Source organism: Thamnophis sirtalis, unplaced genomic scaffold (genome assembly GCF_051295495.1).
Source record: "Thamnophis sirtalis isolate CommonGarterSnake01/CBP01778 unplaced genomic scaffold, rThaSir2_p1.2 scaffold_2, whole genome shotgun sequence".
NCBI classification, from domain to species: Eukaryota; Metazoa; Chordata; class Lepidosauria; order Squamata; family Natricidae; genus Thamnophis; species Thamnophis sirtalis.
The window spans coordinates 45,515,611-45,542,956 of record NW_028261382.1 but is presented as its reverse complement, the minus strand read 5'-3'; the positions used below and the strand labels follow the sequence as shown (position 1 = coordinate 45,542,956).

Here is a 27,346-nt window from a genome sequence, read left to right as displayed (position 1 = left end):
GGGTGGACTTCAACTCCCAGAATCCCCCAGCCGGCACGCTTTAAGATGGGTGCACTTCAACTCCCAGAATCCCCCAGCCGGCACGCTTTAAGATGGGTGGACTTCAACTCCCAGAATCCCCCAGCCAGCATGCTTTAAGATGGGTGGACTTCAACTCCCAGAATCCCCCAGCCAGCATGCTTTGAGATGGGTGGACTTCAACTCCCAGAATCCCCCAGCCGGCATGCTTTAAGATGGGTGGACTTCAACTCCCAGAATCCCCCAGCCGGCACGCTTTAAGATGGGTGGACTTCAACTCCCAGAATCCCCCAGCCAACCAGTATGCTTCTGGAAGTTGTAGGCCAAGCATACTGGTGGAAGAAATCTTTCTTGCCACAATTGTTAAGTGAATTGCTGCAGTTGTAAGGTAGTAACACAGTTCAAGTGACACTGGATTCCCCATTGACTGTCGGTCGCAAAAGGCGCCTGCACACTGTAGCCATCATGCAAACAGGCCAGTTGCCGGTGTCTAACTTTTGATCACCTGACCATGGGGACGATGTAAAGGTCGTAAGTGTGAAAAACAGTCAAAAGCCTCCCCTTCCCCCCGTGTTCTTGTCGGTCACGAAACAGTTGTCAAGTCGTGAACTACCTGTGAAACTTTGGCGAACCCACTTGGCTGAAACACACACCTTACCACATAGCCAATGCTGAGGCTTTGGTTTATTAGAAGAACCTGCTACAGTGAGGAGAAGACACAATAAGTACATTTAAGGTCAATTTACAGGAAAGCAAAGAAATGCATTGAAAAAGTAACAACAGCAGGTTAACTGTCTCTTAAACATCCACTCCCTTTTTTTTTCCGTAATAAAAACATGTTGCATAGTACAAAAAGAAGCAAGGCAGCAGGGTTTGCGACAACAGCTCCCTTCTTCGAACCCTCCGGGGACTGATGATGTGGGATCACACAACTAAGGGATTGTTGTTAAGTCTCCATCGGGCCTAAACTGTGACTAACTTTTCCAACTCTTCCTAAATGGGTTTTTGCTCAAGCCAGGAAGGTGAAGGCAGGTAGGAAAAAGCTGCTGATCCCTTTGAGATGTCAGTTGCATTCGGATTCTATTTTCCCGTGGCTTCGGGCCTTGTGTTAAACCTTAAAACACTCAGAAGAGCCACAAAGGTCCTAACTAGACCCCCCCCCTCATTCAATTCTGAAGCCGACCGGAAGTCCGGTTCCCCCCACCAGAGACTCTCCTAGCGCCGGCATCCTTTTTCCTCTACCTGTCCTAACCGAAAGCCCTATCAATTGCAGAGCCGACCGACAGGGAGCCCCAGCAGAGGGATGAAAGAGCCACTCCAGAGCAGCGGGATTCCTCCCCTTAATCAAATCCAGTGCATTATTTACATGAATGAAGTCCCTTTAATTTTTCTTACTGAACGGGTCAGCCAGCGGGAAAGAAACAAAGACGTGACTCACTTCTGTGTCCGGTCTAGTTTTGTGGCACACAAACACACGTTGTAGAGCCCAAAAGAGAGCCATTTTCTGGTGGAAGGATCTTGTACATTTCTTTAAAAACATTAGATATCCCGTTGGTTTTTTTTTGGGGGGGGGGGGGGAGAAGATTCCAGCATTTTAAACCTGGCAAGTCAGAAAAGCTGTCACTGCATTTAATAAGGCACAAGTTTATACAAAAGGCACTTGGGTAAAAAGTTTGGGCCTTGCCAGAAACGTCAACGGGCATTTCTTCAGTCCGATATGGGTAATCCTTGAGTTATGACCACAATTGAGCCCCAAACTTCTGTTGTTAAGTGAAACGGACGTTCAGTTTTACGGCCTTTCTGGTCAGAGTTTTGAGTGGAATCCCTGCAAGTTGTTTTAAGATAGTAACACAGTTGTTAAATCAATCTGTCTCTTGACGTCACTGGTCGGAAGGTTGCAAAAGGGGATCGTGTGACTCTGGCCCGTCGTAAAGATGAGTCGGTTGGCAAGCGTCTGAATTTTGGTCATGTGACCCTGTCACAACTATCGAAAAGGTGGGGAAAAAAACTGATCCTGTCACTTTTTTTTTAGTGCTGTTGTAACTTTGGTCACTAAGTGAGCTGTCGTAAATCGAGATTACCTGTAGCTGATGGCCACCTTATTAAAGGCAAGGAAATCCTGCAATTCTTTTTTTTTTAAGAGGGGCAACTTGGGCCACCTGAGTAGGGAAAAGGTTTAAGTTTCCAAACTTAACAGTATTGAAAAATGGAACTCTGGGAAATTTGCGGCTTTAAAAAAAAATGGAGAAATGCATTTTGATAGCAAAGCCTCTGCTAAATTGGAAGGGGAAAAAACACAAAGGAATGTCACACTCCCTTCTTATGTTCGTACTGTCAGCTCCCTGAAGAGGCGGCATGTGGATTTTTCTTGGGGGGGGGCACGAAACGTCCCCTCCAATTTGCAGAGGCCAAGCCCACCCCTCACCCCTGTTTTGAAGTCTGGCCCACCCCACCACGTTCCCCAAATATAGCTGGAAGCACGCATAGGCCTGAAGAGCGAGCCGCGAGTCTCGGACCAATGGACCGCCCGGAATCCTTTTACGAGTTGAGAAGCGAGTTCAAATCCAGGTCACCCATGGACGAAAAGCTGTCCTCGGTAAAGTTCCCCAAAAGGCCGTTGAGGAAGCTGTTGTTGGTCGAATGGGCGGTCCCCCCACCGTCCCCATTGCCGCCGGACTCCCCTCCCGCCCTCCGCTGGCTGACCAAGCGAGTGATGGATTCCGGGTAGGTCATCAGAGTCCCCTGGGTGTCCCCTGGCAGCGGCGCGGGGCCCGGGCCTTCGTTGAGCAGCTGCCGGAACTCGGTGGTGTTGATGCTATCCAGGCTGTTGTAGGTGGTGTCTTCCAAAAGGCCCACCAAGGGATCCCCGCCTTCAAAGTGGAGTTGCAGGAAGGCATCGGCGATGCTGTTTTCGGTGTCCATGGAGGAAGTTGGGGCCTGTGAGGAGACGCCCAGGCACGACAGATCCTCCATGTTCACAGTGCTGAAGTTGGAGGCAGCCGCAGTGGCCATGGGAGGCAGCGGGTTGGGGTGGCTGGACCCAACGAAGAAGCCGGCAGAAGGCTGAGCCATGACTTGTGGCTTCTGAATTGGGCGCATGGGCGAGTGGCTGGATGCTCCCAAAAACCCTGGCACGGCTGGAGGGAAAATCAAAACATGGCTTAATAAAGAAACCGGGACATGGCCAAAGGGAATGAGAAGGCAAAGAGGTTTTCCCTAAAATTTAAGACTAGTTAGTTTTGTGGGTAAAACTAGTGGTTTTACCTTCAAGGAATATATACATACACATACTTTAGTCGGACCTCAAACAAACAGCAATTACAGCACAGAAGACGGGAGAAAGACACCCCAGCAGGGCCTCTTTTTATTACAGACTCTTAAAGTGGTATCAGCCCAAAAACCTTGCTGACTCATTCCCAGCATTACATCATCATAGCAGCTGATCAGCTCTTTAAATCTTTACCAAGATCCTACATGGGCGATGGCTGAATCTTGCTCAGTGTGCCTAAAGCAGAGAAAAGAACCAATCTAGGAAACGAGGCCCGTTTATGCCTTTCCTCACCCAACAGGAAAAGAGAACTGGAACAAAGTGGGGAGAGAAAGAGAGAAATAAAAGAGAGATAGAGAATACAGAAGAACCAAATTGGAAGGACTTCTAGTCCAACCCCCTGCTCACACAAGAGACACTAGCTTTTTAGACAAATGGCTGACCAATTTCTTCTTAAAAACCTCCAGAGATGGAGCATTTACATCTTCTGGAGGCAAAGCTGTTCCACTGGTTAATTGTTCTCACTGCTAAAAGGGAGTGGGGTTTGCCCTTTCCTGCACTCATATAAATTTCCTAAATAAATAAAAATAAATGATGCTGTAACCTAGATGGGTCATGAAAACCACCAAGCTCAGAGAGCACCAAGGGACCCACAGTTTCAACCCTTGAGCTATGAATATTCTCCTGTACAGTTGCATTAAAGGTAAAGGTTCCCCTCGCACATCTGTGCTAGTCGTTCCCAACTCTAGGGGGCGGTGCTCATCTCTCTTTCAAAGCCGAACAGCCAGCGCTGTCTGAAGACGTCTCCGTGGTCATGTGGCTGGCATGACTCAATGCCAAAGGTGCACGGAACGCTGTTCCCTTTCCACCAAAGATGGTCCCTATTTTTCTCCTTGCATTTTTTACCTGCTTTCGAATTGCTAGGTTGGCAGAAGCTGGGACAAATCACAGGGGCTCACTCCGTTACGCGGTGCTGGGGATTCGAACTGCTGACCTTTCTGATCAACCTGCTCAGCATCTTAGCCCCTGAGCCATCGCCATCCCTGTTGCATTACTTGCATTACTTCAACCCCAAATGCAGGTGTACAAAAACTTCCCAATCCTTACAGCCGTCTCTCCACTCTTGGCAGTGTCCAAAAATATTTGGGAATGAGGAAGGACTTACCGCTGGTGGTAGGCCGGGGTGCTCCGTGTTTTGGTACGGCCATGCGGCGTGGAGATTGTGCTTCCGTGGTCCCTACTGTTGAGGAAAGTAAACAACATAGAATTATGATTGGACTGTAACTGGGATGCCAAGGGGTGGGGAATGGGTTATTCTATATATCATTTGCTTTCACGCCTAAATAATCAGTCTTCGCTTTGCTACGCTTCTGATCATTTATAATTAGTAAAAGTACACTTGATTTCTATCAATGGAGTCTCGTGGTTTTCCTTTCCTAATTATCTAATGGAGGAGTGCTGACAAGGTAACCCTGAATGTCAGCTTCAGAAATGCCCACTTTTTAAAAAGACTGTTATTTCAAAGAGCATGGTTGTTTTGAAGAAAAATGGAGCACTTTTTTTAAACCACTATTTTTTTGAATAGAAATAACGTAACAACATAAACATAAAACAACATAAAAAAGATGTTGAGACTCTCGAAAGAGTGCAGAGAAGAGCAACAAACATGATTAGGGAACTGGAGATTAAAACATGTGAAGAACGGTTGCAGGAACTGGGTAGGTCTAGTTTAATGAAAAGAAGGACCAGGGGAGACATGATAGCAGTCTTCCGATATCTCAGGGGCTGCCCCAAAGAAGAGGGAGTCAAGCTATTCTCCAAAGCACCTGAGGGTAGAACAAGAAGCAATGGGTGGAAACTAATCAAGGAGAGAAGCAACTTAGAACTGAGGAGAAATTTCCTGACAGTTAGAACAATTAATCAGTGGAACAGAATTTGCCTCCAGAGGTTGTGAATGCCCCAACACTGGAAGTCTTTAAGAAGAGGTTGGATAGCCATTTAGTCTGAAGTGATGAAGAAGACCTCCAAGATCCCTTCCAACTCTGTTATTATTCTATTCTATTCCATTTCATTCCATTATTACATAACATTAACAATAGAGTTGGAAGGGACCTTGGAGGTCCTCTAGACTTCTGGTTTTTCTTTGGGCTGAAAGTACAAACATCTGGAATTCTTCAAGGCTTCCATTTTTCTGTTTCCTTTTAGCTCCGTTTCTAAATCGGGTGTCCAGCTTTGGCCACCGTATAGATTCATGGACTTCAAGAGCCGAGGTGGCGCAGTGGTTAGGGTGCAGTACTGCAGGCCACTTCCGCTGACTGTTATCTGCAGTTCAGCAGTTCTAATCTCACTGGCTCAAGGTTGACTCAGCCTTCCATCCTTCCGAGGTGGGTGAAATGAGGACCCAGACTGTGGGGGCGATATGCTGACTCTATAAACTGCTTAGAGAGGGCTGAAAGCCCTATGAAGCGGTATATAAGTCTAACTGCTATTGCTATTGCTAATTCCCAGAATTCCCTAGCCAGCACCAGCATGCCCCCCCCCCTGATGATTGGCCCTAAATCACTCAGCAGGTTGGGGAATTCTGGGAGTTGAAGTCCACAAGCCTTATAGTCAGTCGCCAAGGTTTTGGACACCCCTGTTCAAAAATCTTTATTTTAACCAAATGCCTTTTGACCACATTACTCCTGAAACAAACCTGTTTCCTCAAAGTCCCACAATTTTAGGTAAAGGTTCCCCTTGCACATATGTGCTAGTTGCTCCTGACTCTAGGGGGTGCTGCTCATGTCCGTTTCAAAGCTGAAGAGCCAGCGCTGTCCAAAGACGTCTCCGGGGGCCTGTGGCTGGCATGACTCAACGCCGAAGGTGCACGGAACGCTGTTCCCTTCCCACCAAAGGTGGTCCCTATTTTTCTACTTGCATTTTTTACCTGCTTTCGAACTGCTAGCCTGGCAGAAGCTGGGACAAGGAACGGGAGCTCACTCCATTACGCGGCGCTAGAGATTCGAACCGCCAACCTTTCTGATCGGCAAGCTCAGCGTCTTAGCCACTGCATCCCATCCATTTTAATGTGACTTTATTTGCCCGACATACTAGACTAGGCCTGAGTTGATGGGCATTGTAGTCCAAAGCCCCTGAGGGATGCCCTGCTCACTTTGCCCAGCTCCAACTAAATGAAAGGGGGCTCTTCCCCACTTCCCAGTTTAGCTCTTTCAAATGGGGTTAGCCCCCTTTCTCTCTCTCTCTCCCTCCCATTGTTTCTTTAAAGTTTGCCACCTTTTTTACCTGCAAAAGGTGTTTTCTGTACGAAGGTTTTAAAAGTGCCCAGGGTTCGTTTGCGCTTCTCCTCGATTCGATGGAAATCACCTGGCAAAGAGAGGAAGGAGAGGGGGGAAAGTCAATGGAGATAGGTAAGATAGGCAATTTTTTTAAAAAAATCATGTCTTTTATTATTTTTATAACTGACTTAAAAAGGATCCAATATTCCTTCTGCCTCCTTTTCTCCCTGCAATAACAATCCTGTGAGGTGGGTTGGACTCAGACTAGCTGGCCCAAGGTCACCCAGCTGGCTTCCATGCCAAAGATGGGGCTAGAACTCACTATCTCCTGGTGATTGGCCCTAAATCACTCAGCTGGCTTTTCAGACTTAAGGCAGGACTAGAACTCACCATCTCCTGGTGACTGGCCCCAAGCCAACAATCTGGCTTTCATGGGTAAGGCAGGACTAGAACTCACCGTCTCCTGGTGCCTGGCCCAAAGTGACATATCCACAACTTTCATGTCAAAGATGGAACTAGAACTCACTATCTCCTGGTGATTGGCCCTAAATCACTCAGCTGGCTTTCAGACCTAAGGCAGGACTAGAACTCACCGTTTCCTGATGATTGGCCCAAAGTCATCCAGCCAGTTTTCATGCCTAAGAGGGGACTAGAACTCACAGTTTCCTGGTGATTGGCCAAAAGTGACTTCCCTCAGCTCTCATGGCTAAAATGGGACTAGAACTCACAGTCTCCTGGTGATTGGCCCAAAGGGACAGAGCTGACTTTCATGCCTAAGATGGAACTAGAATTCACAGCCTCTGGTTTCCCACCTGGTGTCATAATTACTAGGCCCAATTTATTTTTTATGGGCAGAAAAGATTTCCCATTATTATCCTGCTCAAAGGATCAGCAGCTGCACCCATACGTGCTCGTCAATATGCCAAAAATATGCCAAAATAAAGCCCTGAATAGAGTGAGCCCAATTTACGCACTTCTCCTGTAATATTGGTATAATGTTTCCCAACCACCCACCCAGACTAAAAATTGAGATTTCTCCGATTTCCCCGACCGCAATTTTAACATTTTAACATTAAATGGATACCTTCATCTGGGAGGTAACGGAATTCCATGGAGCCACTGACTTCTTTGTCGGAGGGACGGTGCAGCTGCATCTGAACCGTCACGGGTTCACGGATTGTCTGATCCGCGTAGGGTGGCGTCTTGAAGACAATGGCCACCTGGCGGTGTACATCGGCCTGCGAGAAGGACCCTTTTGCTTCCCAGGAATCCTTGAAAAAGCGGACTTCGATGTCCTCTGGAACAGAAGCAGAGATGTTGGAGAAGCCATCAAAGGAAGGACCATCAGATCATTAGTATTCGTTATACAGTATTATATTAACACACTGATGCTAAGAGTTAGACATTCTACTTCCCTTCCCCACCTGAAAAGAACTCTGTTCCAACTGCCAGTTGCCTTATACGAACATGCTCTGATGCTAAGGAATTAAACATTCTACTTCCCCTCCCCATCTGAAAAGAACTCTGTTCCAACTGCCAGTTGCCTTATACGAACATGTTCTGATGCTAAGGAATTAGACATTCTACTCCCCTTCCCCACCTGAAAAGAACTCTGTTTCAACTGCCAGTTGCCTTATACGAACATGTTCTGATGCTAAGGAATTAGACATTCTACTTCCCCTCCCCACCTGAAAAGAACTCTGTTCAAACTGCCTATTGTCTTATACGAACACGCTCTGATGCTAAGGAGTTACACATTCTACATTAATTTTCAAGCTTTAAGTGTCAACTTATCAAGCCCGATTTCACCAGCTAGTAGATAAAACTAACATTCTGGAAATCCCAGAAGTCCTTTTTCCAAAGGCAACTGGGCTTTCTTTGTTTTTACTTGAAGATGTTTTGCTTCTCGTCCAAGAAACGTCTTCAGATCTGACTGAACGGTGGAGGATGGAAAGATTTAGGTTCCTTGCAGTCATCTGCTTGTTGGTACTCCCTCTGAGAATCGTTGAGGCCACTTGGAGGCTTATTTGTGCCCTCGGAGTCACCAGAAGAGTGCAAACGAGCGTGGAAACTCCTTAGAAATGCTGAAAGCCGTTTTAGTGGGTTTACAAACACGGTCCTTTCACACAGCAGTTCCAAGAAGATTCCACGCTCATTTGCACTACTCAGGGCACAGATAAACCTCCAAGTGGCCTCAACGACTCTCTAAAAGGACGCAAAGGGCCAGCTGTCTGCAAGGAGTATCAATCCTTCCGTCTGTCAGGCCTGCAGTCTTTGGCCTATTATTTTTTCTATGCTGTTTCATTAGTGGGGAATAGTAAGGAGCAGAATGTTGTCGTCATAATAAAACATTCTTTTCCAGAAACCTAAGGTCATCTTTTGCCTCCGCACCTGACCGGAACTAGATGGATGGAAATGCCAGTGTGGCAGAGGAATATTGGACCATGTGATGGACTTGTAGGTGTGGGGGGAAAGGTTTTGAACTTTCAACTGGGGGGGAAACCCCAGGAAGCTTTCAGATCCGGGCTTCCAGAGTTTGTACCAACATGTCTCTCTTATTAAATTGGAACTTTGATGAAAGCTATTGCCTTGGACTCTGATTTAATTCTGGATGATATTTGGAGCGCTGACATCGTCCTTCACCCTTCAGTCAGAACTGAAGCAGCTTCTTGGATGAGAAGTGAAACCTCTTCAAGAAGAAACAAAAGTCCAGTTGCTTTTGGAAAAAAAGCCCTTTAGGATCGGGGAGACTTTTAAAAAATTCCCAGGGGTGTTTGGGGGGGGGGAAGGCCCTACCTTTCTGCACTTTGTCACAGAGGAGGAAGATTTCATCTCCCCCCAGGCAGGTCCCCGAATTGCGGTTGACGCGGCAAATTTTCAGCTCGGCTGTATTGGGCGCACCTACAGAACGGTGGAAGGAGAAACAAAACAAATCTCAGGACAGGTCATTCTTGACTTACGACCGTTTATTCGGCGGTGGTTCGAAAAGACACAATGGCACTGAAATATGGGAGTTACGCCTAGTCCTCACACTTACGAGCCGCTATTGGATCTGTAACTCAATCCATTCCTCTAAACCAGGGGTGTCAAACTTGATTTCATTGAGGGCTGCGTCAGGGTTGAGTTTGACCTCAGCGGGGTCTGGGGGGGGGGCGTGATGGGTCTGGGGATGTGGCCAGGGTGGGCATGTCAGGGGCACCTGTGGTGGCCAAGTGCTAAGGCAGCACTTCCCTGAGACCCTCCCTCTCTCCCTCTCCTTATAATCTTCCTTCCTTCCAGTTTCTGTCTCCTATCTTTCTTTCCTCTGTCGCTTCCTATCATTTCTCTTCCTTTTTTACTTCTTTCTCTTTCTCCTTCCTTCCTTCCTTCATCTATCTTTCTTTCCTCTATCCCTCCCTCCATTTCCTTCCTTTTTTACTTCTTTCTCTCTCCTTCGTCTATCTTTCTTTCCTGTCTCTTCCTCCATTTCCCTTTCTTTACTTCTTTCTCTTTCTCCTTCCCTTTGTCTATCTTTCTTTCCTCTGTCCCTCCCTCCATTTCCCTTACTTTTTTACGTCTTCCTCCTTCCTTCCTTCATCTATCTTTCTTTCCTCTGTCTCTTCCTCCATTTCCCTTTACTTCTTTCTCTTTCTCCTTCCTTCCTTCGTCTATCTTCATCTATCTTTCTTTCCTCTGTCCCTCCCTCCATTTCCCTTCCTTTTTTACTTCTTTCTCCTTCCTTCCTTTGTCTATCTTTCATTTCTCTGTCCCTTCCTCCATTTCCCATTCTTTACTTCTTTCTCCTTCCTTCATTTGTCTATCTTTCTTTCCTCTATCTCTTCCTCCATTTCTCTTCCTTTACTTCTTTCTCTATCTCCTTCCTTCCTTTGTCTATCTTTCTGTCCTCTGTCCCTCCCTCCATTTCCCTTTCTTTTTTTACTTCTTTCTCTTTCTTTTTCCTTCCTTCCTCTGTCTCCTATCATTCTTTCCGATCCCTCCCTCTGTTTCCCTTTCTTTTTGACTTTTCCTTCTTTCTCTTTTTCCTTCCTTCCCTTCTCTCCTGTTTTCCTTCCCTCTTCCTTCCCCTTTCTTCTTCCTTCCCCTCTTTCCTTCTTTTTCCTTCCTTGCTCTCTTCCCACCTTTTCCTTTGTCTTCCCTCTTTCCCTTGCTCCTTTCCTGTCTCTTCCTGCATGCTCAAATGCGAAAAAGGGAAAACATTTCTCCTTTTGTTTTGCTTTTAATTCCTTTTCCTAGTCCTGGCTAGTCCTTTGCTAGCCCTGCCAAGCTCCATTTCTGCTGACAGAGGCACCACAAGCCGGTCCCGATAATAACCCCAATTGGACTTTTTGAGCCCATGCGCTAAAACAAGCCCTCCCCAAAAACATTTTAACGCACGTGAAGCTGGTCCCCAGCATTTCCTCTGGTTAGGGTTAGAGAGAGAAGAGGTGGAAATCAAGTAAGACGGCAAGAGGAGTTCTGTCTTGCTCCAAGCGCCCCAAAATAATACGTCCTCCCCAACAATAAGGCCAAACGCTTATTTTGGCGGTCAAAAAATATAAGTCAGGATCTTATTTTCGGGGGGGAAACGGTAAACATGCCCGAAACATGGATCCAGCCCGCGGGTCTCGAGTTTGACACCCCTACTCTAAACCAAGGCTTCTGGCCATCACTCACGATTGTCGTAGATCGGTTGGGAGAACACCAGGGGCAGCTGAATCAAGTGCCCCGTGTTCGTATCCCGGATCCAGACCTGGAAACAGAGTCGAACTGCATTCAGGTCGTAATCTCCTTTGAGCGCCTCCATCGGTACTGCGGGAGGAAGAGAAAAAGGAATGAAAACGTCAAGAACCGGAGGAGGATAAGATACGTAGAAATCATTGCGCATATGAAAAATCGCAGGAAGCTCATGTTGCACAGATAGCTGGAAAAAAAAAATAGCAAGGGGACAAAATGAGAAGCAGCAAGATGCTGAGTAGGGAGTCAAACTATTCTCCAAGGCACCTGAGGGTAGGACAAGAAGCAACGGGTGGAAACTAATCAAGGAGAGAAGCAACTTAGAACCAAGGGGAAATTTCCTTAGACAGTTAGAACAATTAATCATTGGAACAGAAGTTTCCTCCAGAAGTTGTGAATGCTCTAACCATTTGTCTGAAATGGTATAGGGTTTCCTGCCTAGGCAGGGGTTGGACTAGAAGACCTCCCAAGGTCCCTTCCAACTCTGTTATTCTATTCTATTGTATTGTATGTTCGTCATTATACATTTATACATTTTTTTTATACATTTTATTGAGATTTATAGGCCGCCCTTCTCCCTGAGGGGACTCAGGGCGGCTTACAATCACAAGGGGAGGGGGTGCAGTACCAAGATTATGGTGAGAAGTGGGCTATTCGCCCCCCTTACACAGGCGAAACTGCTCAAGAAATGAAGCTATTATATGAACAAAAATATGACGATACTAAAGCACGATTAGGATTTACATGGTCGAAACATTTGGAAGGAGCAAGTAGAAGCGTGACATCTTTTTCATAATCCAAATTGTGAAAAGTAGCGTACAAAGAAGCTGAGTTTATAATAATTGCACCTTGATATAGAAAACTCAGAAAACTATTGATATGAAACAATGTCCAATGTTTTCAAGCAAAATGAAAACTATGTAACGTTTAAAAAAAGAAGACATCTAATTGTAGTGAAATTCTAGTTCATAATTCTAACTTCACATTTTATTTGTGATTTATGAAAGAAATTACTTGCTGAAAAACATTGCTATAATTACTTGAAAACATTGCAACACAGCAGCAGACTAAGAGAAAATGGTTGAAAGAAGGAAAGAAGGAAAAGGATTTACTAGTGGAATAGAATGAAATTCAGTAAATATAGCCAACGGTATATAGCCAATATGATGGGAGGGAAATTAGATTAATACTATTAACGGTGGATAATTCACTAAGTGAAATGTTTACTATATAAAATTAAATTTGAGGAGATATGTGATAGAGAGTAAAACAGAATAAGAGATGGAAATAATATATTAAATCTGATTAACTTGGAGAGGCAAATAAGGATCTTGTTTATACATTAAGAAATTAAAGTTAAGCTGGAAAATATGGAAAGAAAATAAGACTGAAATGAAAAATGAAAATATGATGTAAAATGAACTATGATGTAAAGGGGGGGGGACACTTTATTTCAAGAAAAAAAAAATTACCCTGAGCCAAGATTGCTGCAAAGCAGTTTCCCACATTTTTACAGCAATTACACACACACAAACACACACACATGCCTTCCTTACCGTTGTACGGGTTGTTCCCGGTTTCGATCCGCTTGGCCACGGCCTTTTCCAGATCCCGTTTCCGCACGCACTGGATTCCCAGGTTCTGGAAGCTGGGGACAAAGGCAGGCGTGAATGTCCCACTCCGGAAGGAAAAAGGAGGCCAAGAGGTGATGTCTTTCCGATTTCTACCTCCCAATTCCATCTCCTGGACTCACCTGTGAATGGAGCGTTCTGGAGATAATTCGGCTTCGTAGTAGCCTTCTTTGCAGTCCTTGCCCACCAGGTCGTGGGGGTGAGGCCGATGGGGGGCTTCTTTGGTCACCAGGGAGATGCGGACCTTCCCCGGACCCTGGTAGTTGTGAATCTTGAGGGGGGCAAAAGAGGGAAAGAGTTGGACACGGGCCAGCCAAATGTGTCTCAGGGTTGCATCTCCTCCTGTTACGACCTAGGCTTCCCAAGAGCGTGAAGCCAACTCCTCATCCTGATAAAACCTCTTTTATTTAGATTAGAGGGAATTCCTCTTCAGCATAGTTCCGGCTAACAGTCTTTCATGAGATTTCACAACTGCAGACCTTAGCTGGGAGAGCTGCCAGGCTGATATCTTTTAAACGCCACGCTGTAGCAGCAATTACTTGGCAAGTAGTCAAGAACAGACCTTCACTGTAATGAATTGAACTAATGGTCTCCTGCAAACTCCCCTCCCCTTTCGCTCCTCTTTTATTTCCTCTGGGAGGGGCCATTCATCGTCCACCTGTGCCTTTACTCCCAAGTCGGTCCTTGTGCCTTAGCTGTTCCCTTCGTTTGGCAGCTCTGCGCATGCGCACACTGGGAACAGGCTCCAGCTGTTCTTCTGCCCCACTGATCTCCGACTCAGCGTATAACTGTCAGCCCCCTCTTTGCCTCTGACACAGAGCCCTCCTCCGAGCCTTCCCCAGACTCCAGGACTGGCCCAGGTTCCTCCCCAACCCTCCTCACTGTCTGAATCTGCCACTAGCTCCGCTGGCGGGACACACCACCTCTCTGGGGAAAGAAAGGTTTGATTTCATGGGGGCGCATTCACAAAATGGCTGCCCGTCAGCGCGAGCGTGTCCAGATGTAAGTTTTCCACCCAGGGAGGCTGCCCAGGAAGTGTCCCTCATCCCTTTCTTCATGGCTGGACGTGCTGTGACATCACACCAGGTTTTCCTTTGGCCCGGATGGGATGAAAAGGGACCTGGATTTTGAAAGCAACCTGGTGCAAAGGCTTCTGGGAAATGGAGTCTTTCTGGGCAGGGGAGCGGGAGGAGCCGGGAAGGCTGACCTTGATGGTGGGGTGGGTCTTGGTGGTGTCGGTGCTGCGTTCCCCCGGGATGGAGCCGGCCAGGCGGCCCTCGCACTGGTAACGGAAGCGCATCCCCCGTTGTTTGGGCTGCTCGATTATTTCCACCATGGGGTTGCTGCTGGGGGCGGGTTCTTGAGGGCGGGAAGGAGGAAGGGAAGAAGGATAGGGAAAGGAGAAGGGAGAAGGAAAGGGAGCCCAGGAGGGACGGGAAGGAGGGAAAGAAACAGAGATACGAGGAAGGGAGGGAGGGAGAAGGAAAGAAAAGAGATAAATGGAAAGGGAAGGAGAAAGAATTGAGAAAGTAGGGGGAAAGGGAGAGAGGAGGAAGGAAGGAAAGAGAAAGAAGCAAGGAAAAGAGAAAGAAAGAAGATAGGAAAAGAGAAAGAGAAGCAGGGAAAAGAAACAAGGAAGGAAGGAAAGAATGAGAAGGAAGAAAGGGAGGGAGGGAAGGAAGGGAAGGAAGGAAGGAAGGAAAGGAGAGAAAGGAAGGAAGGAGGGAAAGAAAGGAAGGGAGGGAGGGAAGGAAGGAGAGAGAGGAAGGAGGGAAGGAGGAAAGGAAGGAAGGAAAGAGCAAATGAAGTATTAATACTGTAGAAGACAACCCCTTTCCCAGGCCAACACACTGCCTGAATCACTTAATAACTATACAGTGATTCGCTTAGCAACCATGGGCAAAAAAGGTTGTAAAATCCAGTAAGGACCCTCTCAACCGTCTTACTCCAGCAACAGAAATGCCCTGTTCTGATTGTGGCCATGAAGTCAAAGTCTATTTGCATTGCATTTTGAGCATGGCATTATATACCCCCCATCAGATTGATCGATTTGAAGCCCATTGTATTCGATTTCCCCCATGTACAGCAGGAGGTAGATCCAACTTGGAGAGGGAGGGGGATTTAATTTCCTTGCACGATGTGCAATGACAATAAACTCAACTAAAAACCGAAACTAAACGAGAGAGAGAGAGAAAAATAAAGGAACGAACTTCCCCCCAGAGATTTAAAAAAAAAAGCCATGCAGTTTTTGTCAAGAGGCTTCGCCCGAGTGTCCACCTCCGGATAATACACGACACAACTTTCTTAACAGGCCAGGCCTCTGCTTGGAAAAACAAACAAACTGGGGATTTCCTAAATCCTAACTTTGAGCAATATGGGAATTTTCGCCTCTCTTTCTTGAATAACTTGTCATTAAATCACCAGCTCAAGGTTCAGGCTGCCCCGTGCTGTGAAGCTCTCTGTTTTGTTTTCATTGTTTGGAAGCCAAAGGAGGAGGGGGAAAAAAGGAAGTATTGAATCAGCCGGCGGAGATTTTTAAAAAAAGAAAGAAAACCACTCAAAAGCAATCTTGACAAAGGGAAATCCCCAAAACCTGCTGGATCTACAGCCATGAATGAGAGAGGCGGGGGAAAAAAACACATTTCCTGGCAGGGAGATTTCCCCCACATTGGATGGGAGACCTTTGTCTCTGGAGCTTTAGATTCCAAATATTGGATATGTAGAGATTCTCAGTCATCCAAGGTCCTGGTTGTCCCAAGGGGGCTTTTTTTCAGGAGGCAATTGGACTTCGTTTTTTCTTGTGAAGATGTTTCGCTTCTCATCCAAGAAGCTTCTTCAGCTCTGACTGGATGGTGAGGAAGGGAAGGATTGATACTCCTTGCAGACAGCTGGTCATTTGCATCCTTTTTAGAGGGTCGTTGAGGCCACTTGGAGGTTTATTTGTGTCGTCTTTAAAGACCTTTCGCTTCTCATCCAAGAAGCTTCTTCTGCTCTGACTGGATGGTGGGGAAGGGAAGGATTGATCCTCCTTGCAGACAGCTGGTCATTTGCATCCTTTTAGAGGGTCATTGAGGCCACTGGGAGGTTTATCTCTGTCCTCAGAGTCACCTGAGTGGTGCAAATGGTTCCTGTAGGTTCTTGCAATTTTTTTCCCCTCTGGAAATCCATTCCTACTTCCACCCCATTCAAAGGGTGTCCATCCCAAATTATATAGCTAAAGGTCTGTGGACATTCTCCATCATCCAAGGTCCCAAAGGTCCTTTTTTCAAGAGGCCACTGGACTTTCTTGGTTTTTTCCCCCTTTTGAATACGTTTCTCTTCTCATCCAAGAAGCTTCTTCAGCTCTGAAGCTTCTTCAGCTCCTTCCCTTCTCCACCATCCAGTCAGAGCTGAAAAAGCTTCTTGGATGAGAAGAGAAACGTATTCAAAAGGGGGGGGGGACAAGAAAAGCACCCTTGGGACAACCATGACCTGGATGGCTGAGAATTTCTATAGACTTTTAGCTACACAATTTGGGATGGACACCTTTGGAACGGTGTGGGAGTAGGAACGGATTCCCAGAGGGAAAAAATTCAGACTACAGGAACCATTTGCCCCACTCAGGTGATCCTGAGGACAGAGATAAATCTCCGAGTGGCCTCAACGACCCTCTAAAAGGATGCAAATGACCAGCTGTCTGCAAGGAGGATCAATCCTTCCCTTCCCCACCATCCAGTCAGAGCAGAAGAAGCTTCTTGGAGGAGAAGCGAAAGGTCTTTAAAGAAAACACAAATAAACCTCCAAGTGGCCTCAATGACCCTCTAAAAGGATGCAAATGACCAGCTGTCTGCAAGGAGGATCAATCCTTCCCTTCCCCACCATCCAGTTAGAACTGAAGAAGCTTCTTGGAGGAGAAGCGAAAGGTCTTTAAAGAAGACACAGAGAAACCTCCAAGTGGCCTCAACGACCCTTTAAAAAGGATGCAAATGACCAGCTGTCTGCAAGGAGGATCAATCCTTCCCTTCCCCACCATCCATCCAGAGCAGAAGAAGCTTCTTGGAGGAGAAGCGAAAGGTCTTTAAAGAAAACACAAATAAACCTCCAAGTGGCCTCAATGACCCTCTAAAAGGATGCAAATGACCAGCTGTCTGCAAGGAGGATCAGTCCTTCCCTTTCCCCACCATCCAGTCAGAGCAGAAGAAGCTTCTTGGAGGAGAAGCGAACGGTCTTTAAAGAAGACACAAATAAACCTCCGAGTGGCCTCAACGACCCTCTAAAAAGGATGCAAATGACCAGCTGTCTGCAAGGAGGATCAATCCTTCCCTTCCCCACCATCCAGTCAGAGCAGAAGAAGCTCCTTGGAGGAGAAGCGAAAGGTCTTTAAAGAAGACACAGAGAAACCTCCAAGTGGCCTCAACGACCCTTTAAAAAGGATGCAAATGACCAGCTGTCTGCAAGGAGGATCAATCCTTCCCTTTCCCCACCATCCAGTCAGAGCAGAAGAAGCTTCTTGGAGGAGAAGCGAAAGGTCTTTAAAGAAGACACAAATAAACCTCCGAGTGGCCTCAACGACCCTCTAAAAAGGATGCAAATGACCAGCTGTCTGGTCAGAGCTGATGAAGCTTCTTGGATGAGAAGCAAAACGCCTTGAAAAGAAAAAACAAGAAACGCCAGTCACCTCCTGAAAAAAAAAACACCTTTGGGAAAGAGGATGGATTAAACCATGCCTGAAAAATGGTTGAATTGGTGGCTGAATTATATATAATTGATATATAGATAATAAAAATAATTAATATGATTAAAGGCCTGGAGACTAAAACCCATGAAGAACAGGAATTGGGTTTGGCTTGTCTGAAAAAAAGGACTAGGGGGGGACATGATAGCAGTATTCCAGTATTTGAGGGGCTGCCCCAAAGAAGAGGGGGGTCAACTTATTTTCCAAAGCACCTGAAGGCAGGACAAGAAGCAACGGAGGGAAACTAATCAAGGAGAGAAGCAACGTGGAACGAAGGAGAAATTTCCTCACAGTGAGGATAATTAACCAGTGAAACTGCTTGCCACCAGAAATCGTGGGCGCTCCATCACTGGAGGTTTTTAAGAAGAGACTGGACAGTCACCTATCTGAAATGGTCTAAGATTTCTTGCTTGAGCAGGGGGCTGGACTAGAAGACCTCCAAGGTCCCTTCCAGCTCTACTCCTATTCTAATAGGCATTATTTGGAGAAAGATGTTTTTTAAGAGAACTTACCATGAAGGCTCCAGCTCGGTGGGAAAAGCAAAGGAAGAATATCTGAAAGAAAAAGGGGGAAAATAGTGTTTTTTCCATGTTTGGTTTTGCCACACTTTGTTTAAACCATCATTGAATTTAAGCCGGCATTATTGGGTTTGCGAGTCCCGAGTCACTACAGTTTGTGTTAAGTATGAAAGCTTTCCATGATTCCAGAGAGGGGAATCTCTCGGCTGGATTTCAAAAAGTTTGAGGTGAAACAGGCCCTGTGCCAACAAATTAAAAAAAAAATGTATCAGAATGCTAGTCCTCATGGTTATAAATAGCTGGCTTAAATATGGAAGGCAGGAACTACTTTTACCAAGAAAAATGTTCGTTCTATTTATTTATTTTCACAGATAGCAACAATTGGGGTGTTTTGTCGGAATGTTTGCAGAAAAAAAAATCAGGTTTTTTGTTTTGCCTTTTGGGCATAAAATCCATTCACTCTGGCCCTCCATAGTAGGGCTCAACTTACAACCAAACAAACTGTTTGAAATATATATATATATATTTATTTATAAGCCGATAAACCGCCGTTGCCCAGGTATTTATTGATAGGGGGGAAATGTCCAGACCAAACATAATTTCTAATGTTGGATTTTCCCCTCTTACCAGAGGGAGCCCCCTTGTGGAGTACTGTGGAGTCATTACCATGGCAACTCCACTGCGCTGTACAGTAGAAGCCATTTTAAGGCACAACAGGCTGCATCTTAACAGAACAAACATCCCGAGGAGTTTTAGGGGTGTCTTACCCCACCCCAATATTTGTTTCCAGAGAGTAAGTCATCTGTGTACCAAGTTTGGTTGAAATTACTCAAGTCGTTCCAGAGTTATGCTGGAACACACACAGACAGACATACACAGATGTTTTCATTCTCATATATATATATATGTGAAGTCAGTGAAATAAAGACCGCATGGCCTGTGTAGCAACCGCAGTGATTGACTTAACAGCTGTGGCAAAAAGGTCGCCAAACAAGGCACTCTGCCTTGCTTAGTGACGGGCATTTTGGGTTCATTGGTGGTCTTACGTCAAGGATCCACCTGTTCAGATCACACAGCGTCGAATCCAAGACGCCGAAGAAGGAAATTTTGAAAAGAGAAGCAGAAACGTCTGTGCTGTGCCCGAAAAGAGGAAGTTGACCATGAAAACTTCACGTCCAAACAGTTCACAGACTTCTTAAGTCTTTAAAAATGGGTTTTTTTTTTCTTCCTCCAATTGAGGCTTTGCTGCTCCAATTATACTTTTGAGGTTTGCTTTTTATTTAGTCACTTCTGAAGACATTTCGAAGTCTAGATCACCTGCGGTTTTCTCTTAGATCAGGGTTTCTCAAACTTTAAGATGAGTGGACTTCGATTCCCAGAATTCTGGAGGATTCCCAGAATCCTGGGAGTTGAAATCCACCCATTTTAAAACATGCAGGCTGGAGAATTCTGGGAGTTGAAGTCCACCCATCTTAAAACATGCAGGCTAGAGAATTCTGGGACTTGAAGTCCAGACATCTTAAAAGCTTTGGGATTGAAAAGTACTGGTTCAGAAGAATGAGGAGGTGTGGAGCTGCAATGGGGGTGGGGGAGATATTCTGCTTAGATTTTGCACCCCAATGCGGTATCCAAACATGTGAGTTTGTTAAATAATGAGAATAGGATGCTGTCAAAATGTTTGGTTCTGTCAAAATGCAGATTCCAGAATTAAAGCCAATTTCAGCTCCGCTATGCCACTCTTTTTGAGTTTCATTCTTTGGCAAAGGAAACACGGAGGAATTCCAGGTCTCTTTGCAAGCAAATCAGGGAAGAGAATCGGTGGCCTTTTCGCTTTTTAATCAAGCGGTGTTAAATGCAGGTCAAATACATGGGATCTCTGTTGCAGTATTCTTCCTTTTTTATCATTTTCAAAGCAGACTTCTGTTTTTTTCTACTTCTTTTTAGCCATGGGGAAAGAGTGACCCAAGGGGTTATGACTTATGGAGACCTTGTCCTCTAGGTATTGGGAATCCTGGAAACTGAAACCCCAACCTGGTCTGAAGTCACCAACTTCCAAAACAAACTAGGGGATTGTTGACATCTTAATTTTGAACAACAAATGGGCTTTTTCTCCCAACTCCACGATCCTTTCTGGCTCCCCATGGCCTAACCCAAGTTTAAATTGCCGCATGGACACTTTTTAAAAATCCCAGTTTACAATTTTAAACCTAGTTTAAAATATTAATTCTACTTTAAATTTTAAATCCTGGTTTATAATGGCACCAGTTTTAGTTTTAATCCTAGTTTAAATTTGAATCTGTTTAAATGTAATCCTAGTTTATAATGGCAGCATGCACCTAATATAATCCTAATTTTTAATCCTAGTTTATAATGGCAGCAGGCCTTGCTAGTTTTAATCCTAGTTTAAATTTGGATCCGTTTAAATGTAATCCTAGTTTATAATGGCAGCATGCACCTAATATAATCCTAAATTTTAATCCTAGTTTATAATGGTAGCATCCACTGCCACCTTTAAGCCTAGTTTAAATTTTAATCCTTGTTTAAATCTAAATTTTACCTTAAAATGTAATCCTAGTTTATAATGGCAGCATGCACGGCTAGCGTTAATCCTAGTTTAAATTTTAATCCTAGTTTAAATGTTAACCCTAGTTAAATGGCAGCACGTACTGCTAGTTTTAATCCTAATTTATGTTTCTTCCTACTTTAAATGGCAACGCCCATTCCCCGTAACTCCTTTGAGTTTTGAAGTTTCAGGAGACATTGTCTCCACTGGGCTGTGAAGCCGCTGAGGACTAGAAAACTGGTTCCAGCCAATGAACTTTGCGGAGCTGAATGGCACTCCTGGCTGGGCTATATATATATTCCACATTCCTTAGATTTCGCAATCACAGGTAGCAGATTCACACCCCGTCACAACAAACAAATTAGCCTCTTGGAGCAGCCAAGCTCTGTGGTTGTAAAATGCTAGTACAAATTTGGTGGCGGTGATTGGGAGAATAGCGTGACTTTAGGCCAAAGCCTTGAGGACTAGAAACTGGGTCCAATCAACGATTGGTGCAAACCTGAAGGGGCTTTTTTACACATTTCTAAGACTTTCTAACACAGTCTGCTTCACCAAAATAAATAAATAAATAAATAAATAAATAAATAACCTGCAGGCCACAAACACAACATACTGCAAATCACACACAGACACAGACACACCTCTTATACTTTTAGAATCTGGCAGCAGATTCAAACAGTGAGGAGGGTTGGGGAGGAACCTGGGCCAGTCCTGGAGTCTGGGGAAGGCTCTGATGAGGGCTCGGTGTCGGAGGCAGAGAGGGGACCAGGGCTGTCTGACAGCTATCAGCGGCCTTCGGAGTCGGACATCAGGGAGGCAGAAGAACAGCTGGAGCCTGTTCCCAGTGTGCGCATGCGCAGAGTTGCCAGACGAAGGGAACAGCGAAAAAACGGGTCGACTTGGGAGAAAGGCCCCAGGTGGTCAGTGAATGGCCCCTCCCAGAGGAAATAAAAGAGGAGCGAAAGGGGAGTGGAGCTTGCAGGAGACCATTAGTTCGCTTAATTGGTTCGTGACTCTCCAAGACTCCTGGCCAGGTTTTGCAGAGATCGGCCTGGCAGCTCTCCAAGCCAGATGAGGTCTGTGACCATAAATCCTCCCTTGAAAGACTTTGCTGGATATGAAGGAGCAGAATTCAAAGTCAATTAAAAAGGGGGTTTGTTTAGTGACCGTATAGAGTTAGCACGGTACGGTCCCTGTGTAAAAATATTTCCGTTTCATCTCTCTGGTGTTTTTCTGAAAATGTGGCTTTCTCTGTTTGTCTGAAGTTGTGTAGGGTTTCCTGCCTAAGCAGGGGGTTGGACTAGAAGACCTCCAAGGTCCCTTCCAACTCTGTTATTCTATTCTATTCTATTCTATTCTATTCTGTTCTGTTATTATTCTATTTCATTCCATTCTATTTCTCCTAATTCTATTCTCTATTCTATTCTATTTCTCCTATTCTATTCTATCCCATTCCCTATTCTATTCTGTTCTATTCTTGCTGGACTTTTTTAAGGCAAAGATTTATTGCATACCTGTGACTTTGATATTACTTAGTTACCAATTTGTTTTATTTCCTGCCTCACCCTATTATTGATGGAAAAGCTGGATAGATGAATATCTTTTTATTACGGTCGCCAGTTTAACCTTTATCTGGGCTTGGACAAAAAACATGTTTTAATCTAGAATTAAAATCCCTTTTAATCTCTTCCCGTCTGAGGAATGCACCCCATACCATTTAAACTCCTTGATATTATTGAATTTTAGCTCGGAATTGTTGAGAGTTGAAATAAAAGTTTATTATTATGGCTAGCATGATAATTAAACATAGATTTGAGCTGGCAATTGTAGAGTCAACGTTACAGAATGAATTAAGTAATCCTGAATGCTGGCTGATAGAAATTTGTAGAAAAACAGGGCAAGTTTACTACTGTAATTTTATATTATTTATATTATTACTTTCATTACATTTTAATTATGATTTTTATCAAATTATATCTTAACTAAGGTATCCAGAATCATTGAGAATTCAGGATGAATTGACTTCCTAATGAACTAAACAAATACATTCCAACTTCTTTAGCCAAAGTCAAAAATCACTGAGATCGGTTAACACAAAGTATAAAGTCACAACCTTCATCCATCACAGGAGGAATAGAACCTCCAAGGCCAGCAACAGTCTATCTGTGGCAGAAAAGGGCACAGGTGCGTTACAGGTCTGCTTCCTGTTCAAGTCATAATCATCGCCACCCCAAAAAATATAAATAAATCAGAAAATTCTCTTTTGGTTTCTTCCTCTTATTTTTTTAAAAAGATATATTTTCTATATTTTTTATCCAGGCAAGCTCCAAAGGACTCAGAACACAATACAACACAACACACACACACACCTCTATTTATACATTATTTACTTATACATTATTTACCGGTAATCCTCGATTTACAACCACAACCGAGGCCGAAATTTCTGTTGCTAAGTGAGACAGTGGAGTTTTTGCCTCATTTTACGACGTTTCTCGGCACAGCTGTTAAAGGAATCACTGCAGTCGTTAAGTGAGCAACACCATAGTTAAGTGAATCCGGCTTCCCCATTTGTCCGAAGGTCGCAAAAGGGGACCACAGGACCCCGGGACGCTGTGGCCGTTGTAAATGTGAGTCAATTGCCAAGAGTCCTAATTTTGATCATGTGACTGTGGGGATGCAGCCATAAGTGTGGAAAAGTCAGGTTTTTCAGTGTTATTGTAAGTGTCACTGAATAAAACTATTGTATATTGGATTTGTGTATCAAAATTTATATGCCACCCATCTCACTATCAAATGGTTCTGGGCTATTATCATAAAATAACAATATAAAGCAATTAGAACAGTGTTTCTCAACCTTGGCAACTTGAAGATGTCTGGACTTCAACTCCCAGAATTCCCCAGCCAGCGAATGCATTAAGATTAAAAACATTCTAAAGATACATAAATACACACACAGAGTATGTACACATATATACTATGAATGCACATACAGGTAAGCCCTTAACTTACAATGGCTCATAGAGTGACCGTTGAAAGTTACAACAGCACTGAAAAAAATGTGACTTATGACCGTTTTTCACACTTACGACTTTTCCAGCATCCCCCCCCCCCATCATGTGATCAAAATTCAGACGTTTGGCAACTGATTCATAGTTGCGGATGGTGGCAGTGTGCCCAGGGTCATGCGATCCCCGGATTCACTTAATAGCTGGGTTAACTAACTTCTCAACCTGCAGCGATTCACTTAACGACTGGAGCAAGAAAAGTTGTGAAATGGGTCAAAGCTCACTTAAGAAATGTCTCACTGAACAACATAAACATTGGGCTCGATTGTGGTCGTAAGTGGAGAACAACCTGTTATCAATAAGATATAAATGGAAAAATAATATGAAATCAGAACACAGGACCTCGCGGAATAATGAAATTCCTAAACAAAATCAGGAATACAAAAACATGTTTCAGCCACATGCTTTCATTAACTCACCAACTGATATCCCGGCACTTCCCGGATATTTATTTATCCCAACCCTCCTCCCATGAATTTCTAATGTTGGATTTCCCCTCTTAGCAGAGGGAAACGCCTTGTGGAGTGCTGTGAAGTTACCACGGCAACCCTGAGCACTGTACAATAGAAGCCATTTTACAGCAGTACGGTAGAAGCCGTTTTAAGGCACAACAGGCTGTATCTTAACAGAATACCACCACCACCACCCCCGAAGCGTGTTAGGGGTGTCTTACCCCCACAGTATTTTTCTCCAGAGAGTTAAGTCATCTGTCTACCAAGTTTGGTTGAAATTGCTTGAGGCATTCCAGAGTTATGCTGGAACATACATACGCACACACATATACACAGACAGATGTTTCAGAGAGATTTGCCACTTCTAAAGGGCTAGCAGCCTAAAGCCAATTCAAACAGTCCAAAAATACAATTTAAATTCCACCACCACCAAAGTGAGAAAACCCAAGAGATTCAAACAAGGAAATAGCCAAATCCCCCGTAAAGTCAGAATCTTTGAAAATGCAAACTGCCAGGTGATTTTCTGAAAAAAGGCCACACATCTGGTGCATTTTCAAAGGCAGACACTAAAGTGTGTTAAGCAAGGAGGCATGTGTTGTTTTGTGTGTGTGTGTATGCGTGCGTGTGAGTCACTTAAGCCTGATTTTTCAGAATATTGTTATTTAACTTTCCTTTTTTCACGTGCTGCTTTTCAAAGAGGCAGTAAAGACAAGCCAGCATTGGAAAACCATCTTCTAGGAAACAGCCGGGTGTGGAATGGACAATTCCCAGAATTCCTAGCTGTTTTCCCCCCCATTTTTTCTAGGAATTCTGGGATTTGCAGTTTTGCAATGCATGTCCTACACAGTCAAGGAAGATGCTTCAAAAGCATAAAGAAACCCAGCCAGGTTGGGATAGGGAGAAGCAATTGAAAAGGTCAGGGTGAGCCAAGAGACCCCTCCAGATGGTCTCATGGGGTCCCTGCCCGGTCTTTCTTTACATCCCAACCTCCCCTTCTCTCCCAAACAAAAAAACCGAGAACACATTTTCTTCCAGTCTTGTAAATAAAAACAATAAAAATAAAAGAGAGGACATAACCAATTTTGTTGTATTTAGGTACAATGACAATAAAGATTATACTTATACTTATTTCCTACTGAAATGGAGGGAGCATATTTTTTTAGAGAATTCAAGTAGTTCTCGAATTACACCTGCTTGTTTAGCGACCCTTTGAAGTTATGACCACCCTGAAAAAACCCAGACCGGTCCTCACACTTACGACCGGCGCAGCATTTCTCACAGTTCTTGATTAAAGTTTGGGCAGCTGTATTTATAACAGCTGCAGCACCCCTGAGATCGCCCCCCGCAGCCCGATTTGACAACAACAGGAGGGGGGGAATGCCAGATTCACTTAAGGACCGGCACGATTCGCTTAACAACAACAGTACAACTGTGGCCAACAAAAGGGCTGTAAAATCGAGCATGACTTGGTTGCCAAACTCCCTCGCTTAGCACCAGGGAAGCAAAAAGGAGGGATATGGGGGGGGGGGAGAAAAAGGATAACAGGGAGAAAGTGACAAGGGGCCATTTGCAGTTTTTTTTTCGGGGGGGGGGGGAGATCCCTAAATAAATGAAAGCAGAGGCCAGCAACTAAACTTTTGGAGTGGTGGAAACTCTTAACAAGGCCTCATCAACCCAGACTGCAAAAGGGGCAACAATTTTCTTGGTGTGTATGTGTGTGCATGTGTGATCTGATGCCCCCCCCCATAAAGGGAGGGTAGAAAAGGGGGAGCTAAAACGAGATGGGGAGGGTCCCCTCCCCTGCCATCACAGTTGCCCCTTTCTTGGGGGCGTCTGATAACCGCAATCGAGAAAGGGGAGAAAAGGGGGGCTAAAAGGAGAAGGGGGTCCCCTCCACTGCAGCCCCTTTCTTGGGGTGGGGGCATCTGATACCCCCAATCAAGAGAGAAAAGGGGTGCTAAAAGGAGAAGGGGTCCCCTCCCCTGCCGCCACAGGTGCCCCTTTCTTGGGAGGGTAGCATCTGATACCCCCAATCAAGGGGTGTGTGTGTAAAAGTAGAAGAGGGTCCCCTCCACTGCAGCCCGTTTCTGGGCATGGGGGGTTTGTGTGGTTCCCATCCCCTTAATCAAGGGAGCGGAGAAAAGGGGGGGCCTCAAAGAGACGTGGGGGGGGGGTGTTCCACAGATGCCTGGCGGGAGGGGCAGAACCCCAAAGGAAGGGATGGGAAGGGGAAAGAGAGAGGAGGGCAGCTCCTTTCTTGAGGGGGCGTCTGAACCCCCCAATCAAGGGAGGGGAGAAAAGGGGGGTTTCAAAGGAGACGTATGGGGGGGTTCCCACAGGTGCAGAACCCCAAAGGAAGGGAGGGGGGCATTGAGGGGGGAGGGCAGACGCCCCCCCATCAAGGGGAGAAAGGGGGGGCTCAAAGGAGAAGGGGGAGGGGCAGAGCCCCAAAGGGAGGAAGGGGGCGGGGACAGCGGGGGAGGGGAGGAGCCAAGGCCCCCTCACCTTCCATGGTGGTCGCAGGCAGCGCAGAGGCCATCTGGGGCAGGGGGTCTCCCATGGCGGGCCAGGGAGGGGCCCAGAGGCCTGGCACAAGCCACGCAGCAGCGGCTCCCAAGGCCCGGAGCCCCCGCTCGACGCCTCCACAAAGCCCCGGGGAGCCGGCCAGGGGTCTTTTCCCGCCCCCGCTTCTCTCTCTCCCTCTCGGGCGGCGGGAAAGGGGCGAGAGCGGAGGCCGCGGCCGAGGCGGCGACGGAAGCTTCGCGGCGACAATGTAGCCAGCCCGAAGGAAACACCCTGGGCCACGTGACCACGGCGCCTGCTGGGAAAGCCCCGCCCCGGCGCTCCGACCACGCCCCCTCATGCAAATCGCGGGGGCGGAGGGGCGGGGCGCGAGCTTCAAAGCGGGAGACCAATGGCCATCGTAAACAGTCATTGTAAATAAATAAAAATAATAAAATAATGAGGTCAATGATACCTGTGATGGATTTTTTAATGTTCAGTTGATTTTCATGTTTAATGAATGAAAGAGATAATGATGATGATGATAATAATGATAACAACAACAATAATAATGTTCAGTTGACTGAGTTTCATGTTTAATGAATGAGATAATGAAGATGATGA

At 45.4% G+C, this 27,346-nt stretch overlaps 1 protein-coding gene and 1 long non-coding RNA gene across 2 annotated transcripts; both read right to left on the bottom strand.

The window, feature by feature from the left end:
• Positions 1 to 685: 685 nt before the first annotated feature.
• Positions 686 to 27,027, bottom strand: RELA (RELA proto-oncogene, NF-kB subunit). The gene is made up of 11 exons (XM_087705282.1): positions 26,726 to 27,027; positions 18,132 to 18,173; positions 14,113 to 14,264; positions 13,028 to 13,176; positions 12,831 to 12,922; positions 11,215 to 11,349; positions 9,358 to 9,462; positions 7,646 to 7,858; positions 6,569 to 6,649; positions 4,452 to 4,526; positions 686 to 3,155 (listed from the first exon to the last, which is right to left on the bottom strand). Exons 1-11 carry the CDS (start codon positions 26,778 to 26,780, stop codon positions 2,557 to 2,559), a joined length of 1,698 nt encoding a protein of 565 aa, XP_087561408.1. The 5' UTR covers positions 26,781 to 27,027; the 3' UTR covers positions 686 to 2,556.
• LOC148048731 (uncharacterized) lies at positions 3,350 to 4,438 on the bottom strand. Its single transcript, XR_015695508.1, has 2 exons — positions 4,193 to 4,438; positions 3,350 to 3,597 (listed from the first exon to the last, which is right to left on the bottom strand). It is a non-coding gene; the product is annotated as an uncharacterized LOC148048731 (long non-coding RNA).
• Positions 27,028 to 27,346: the final 319 nt, after the last annotated feature.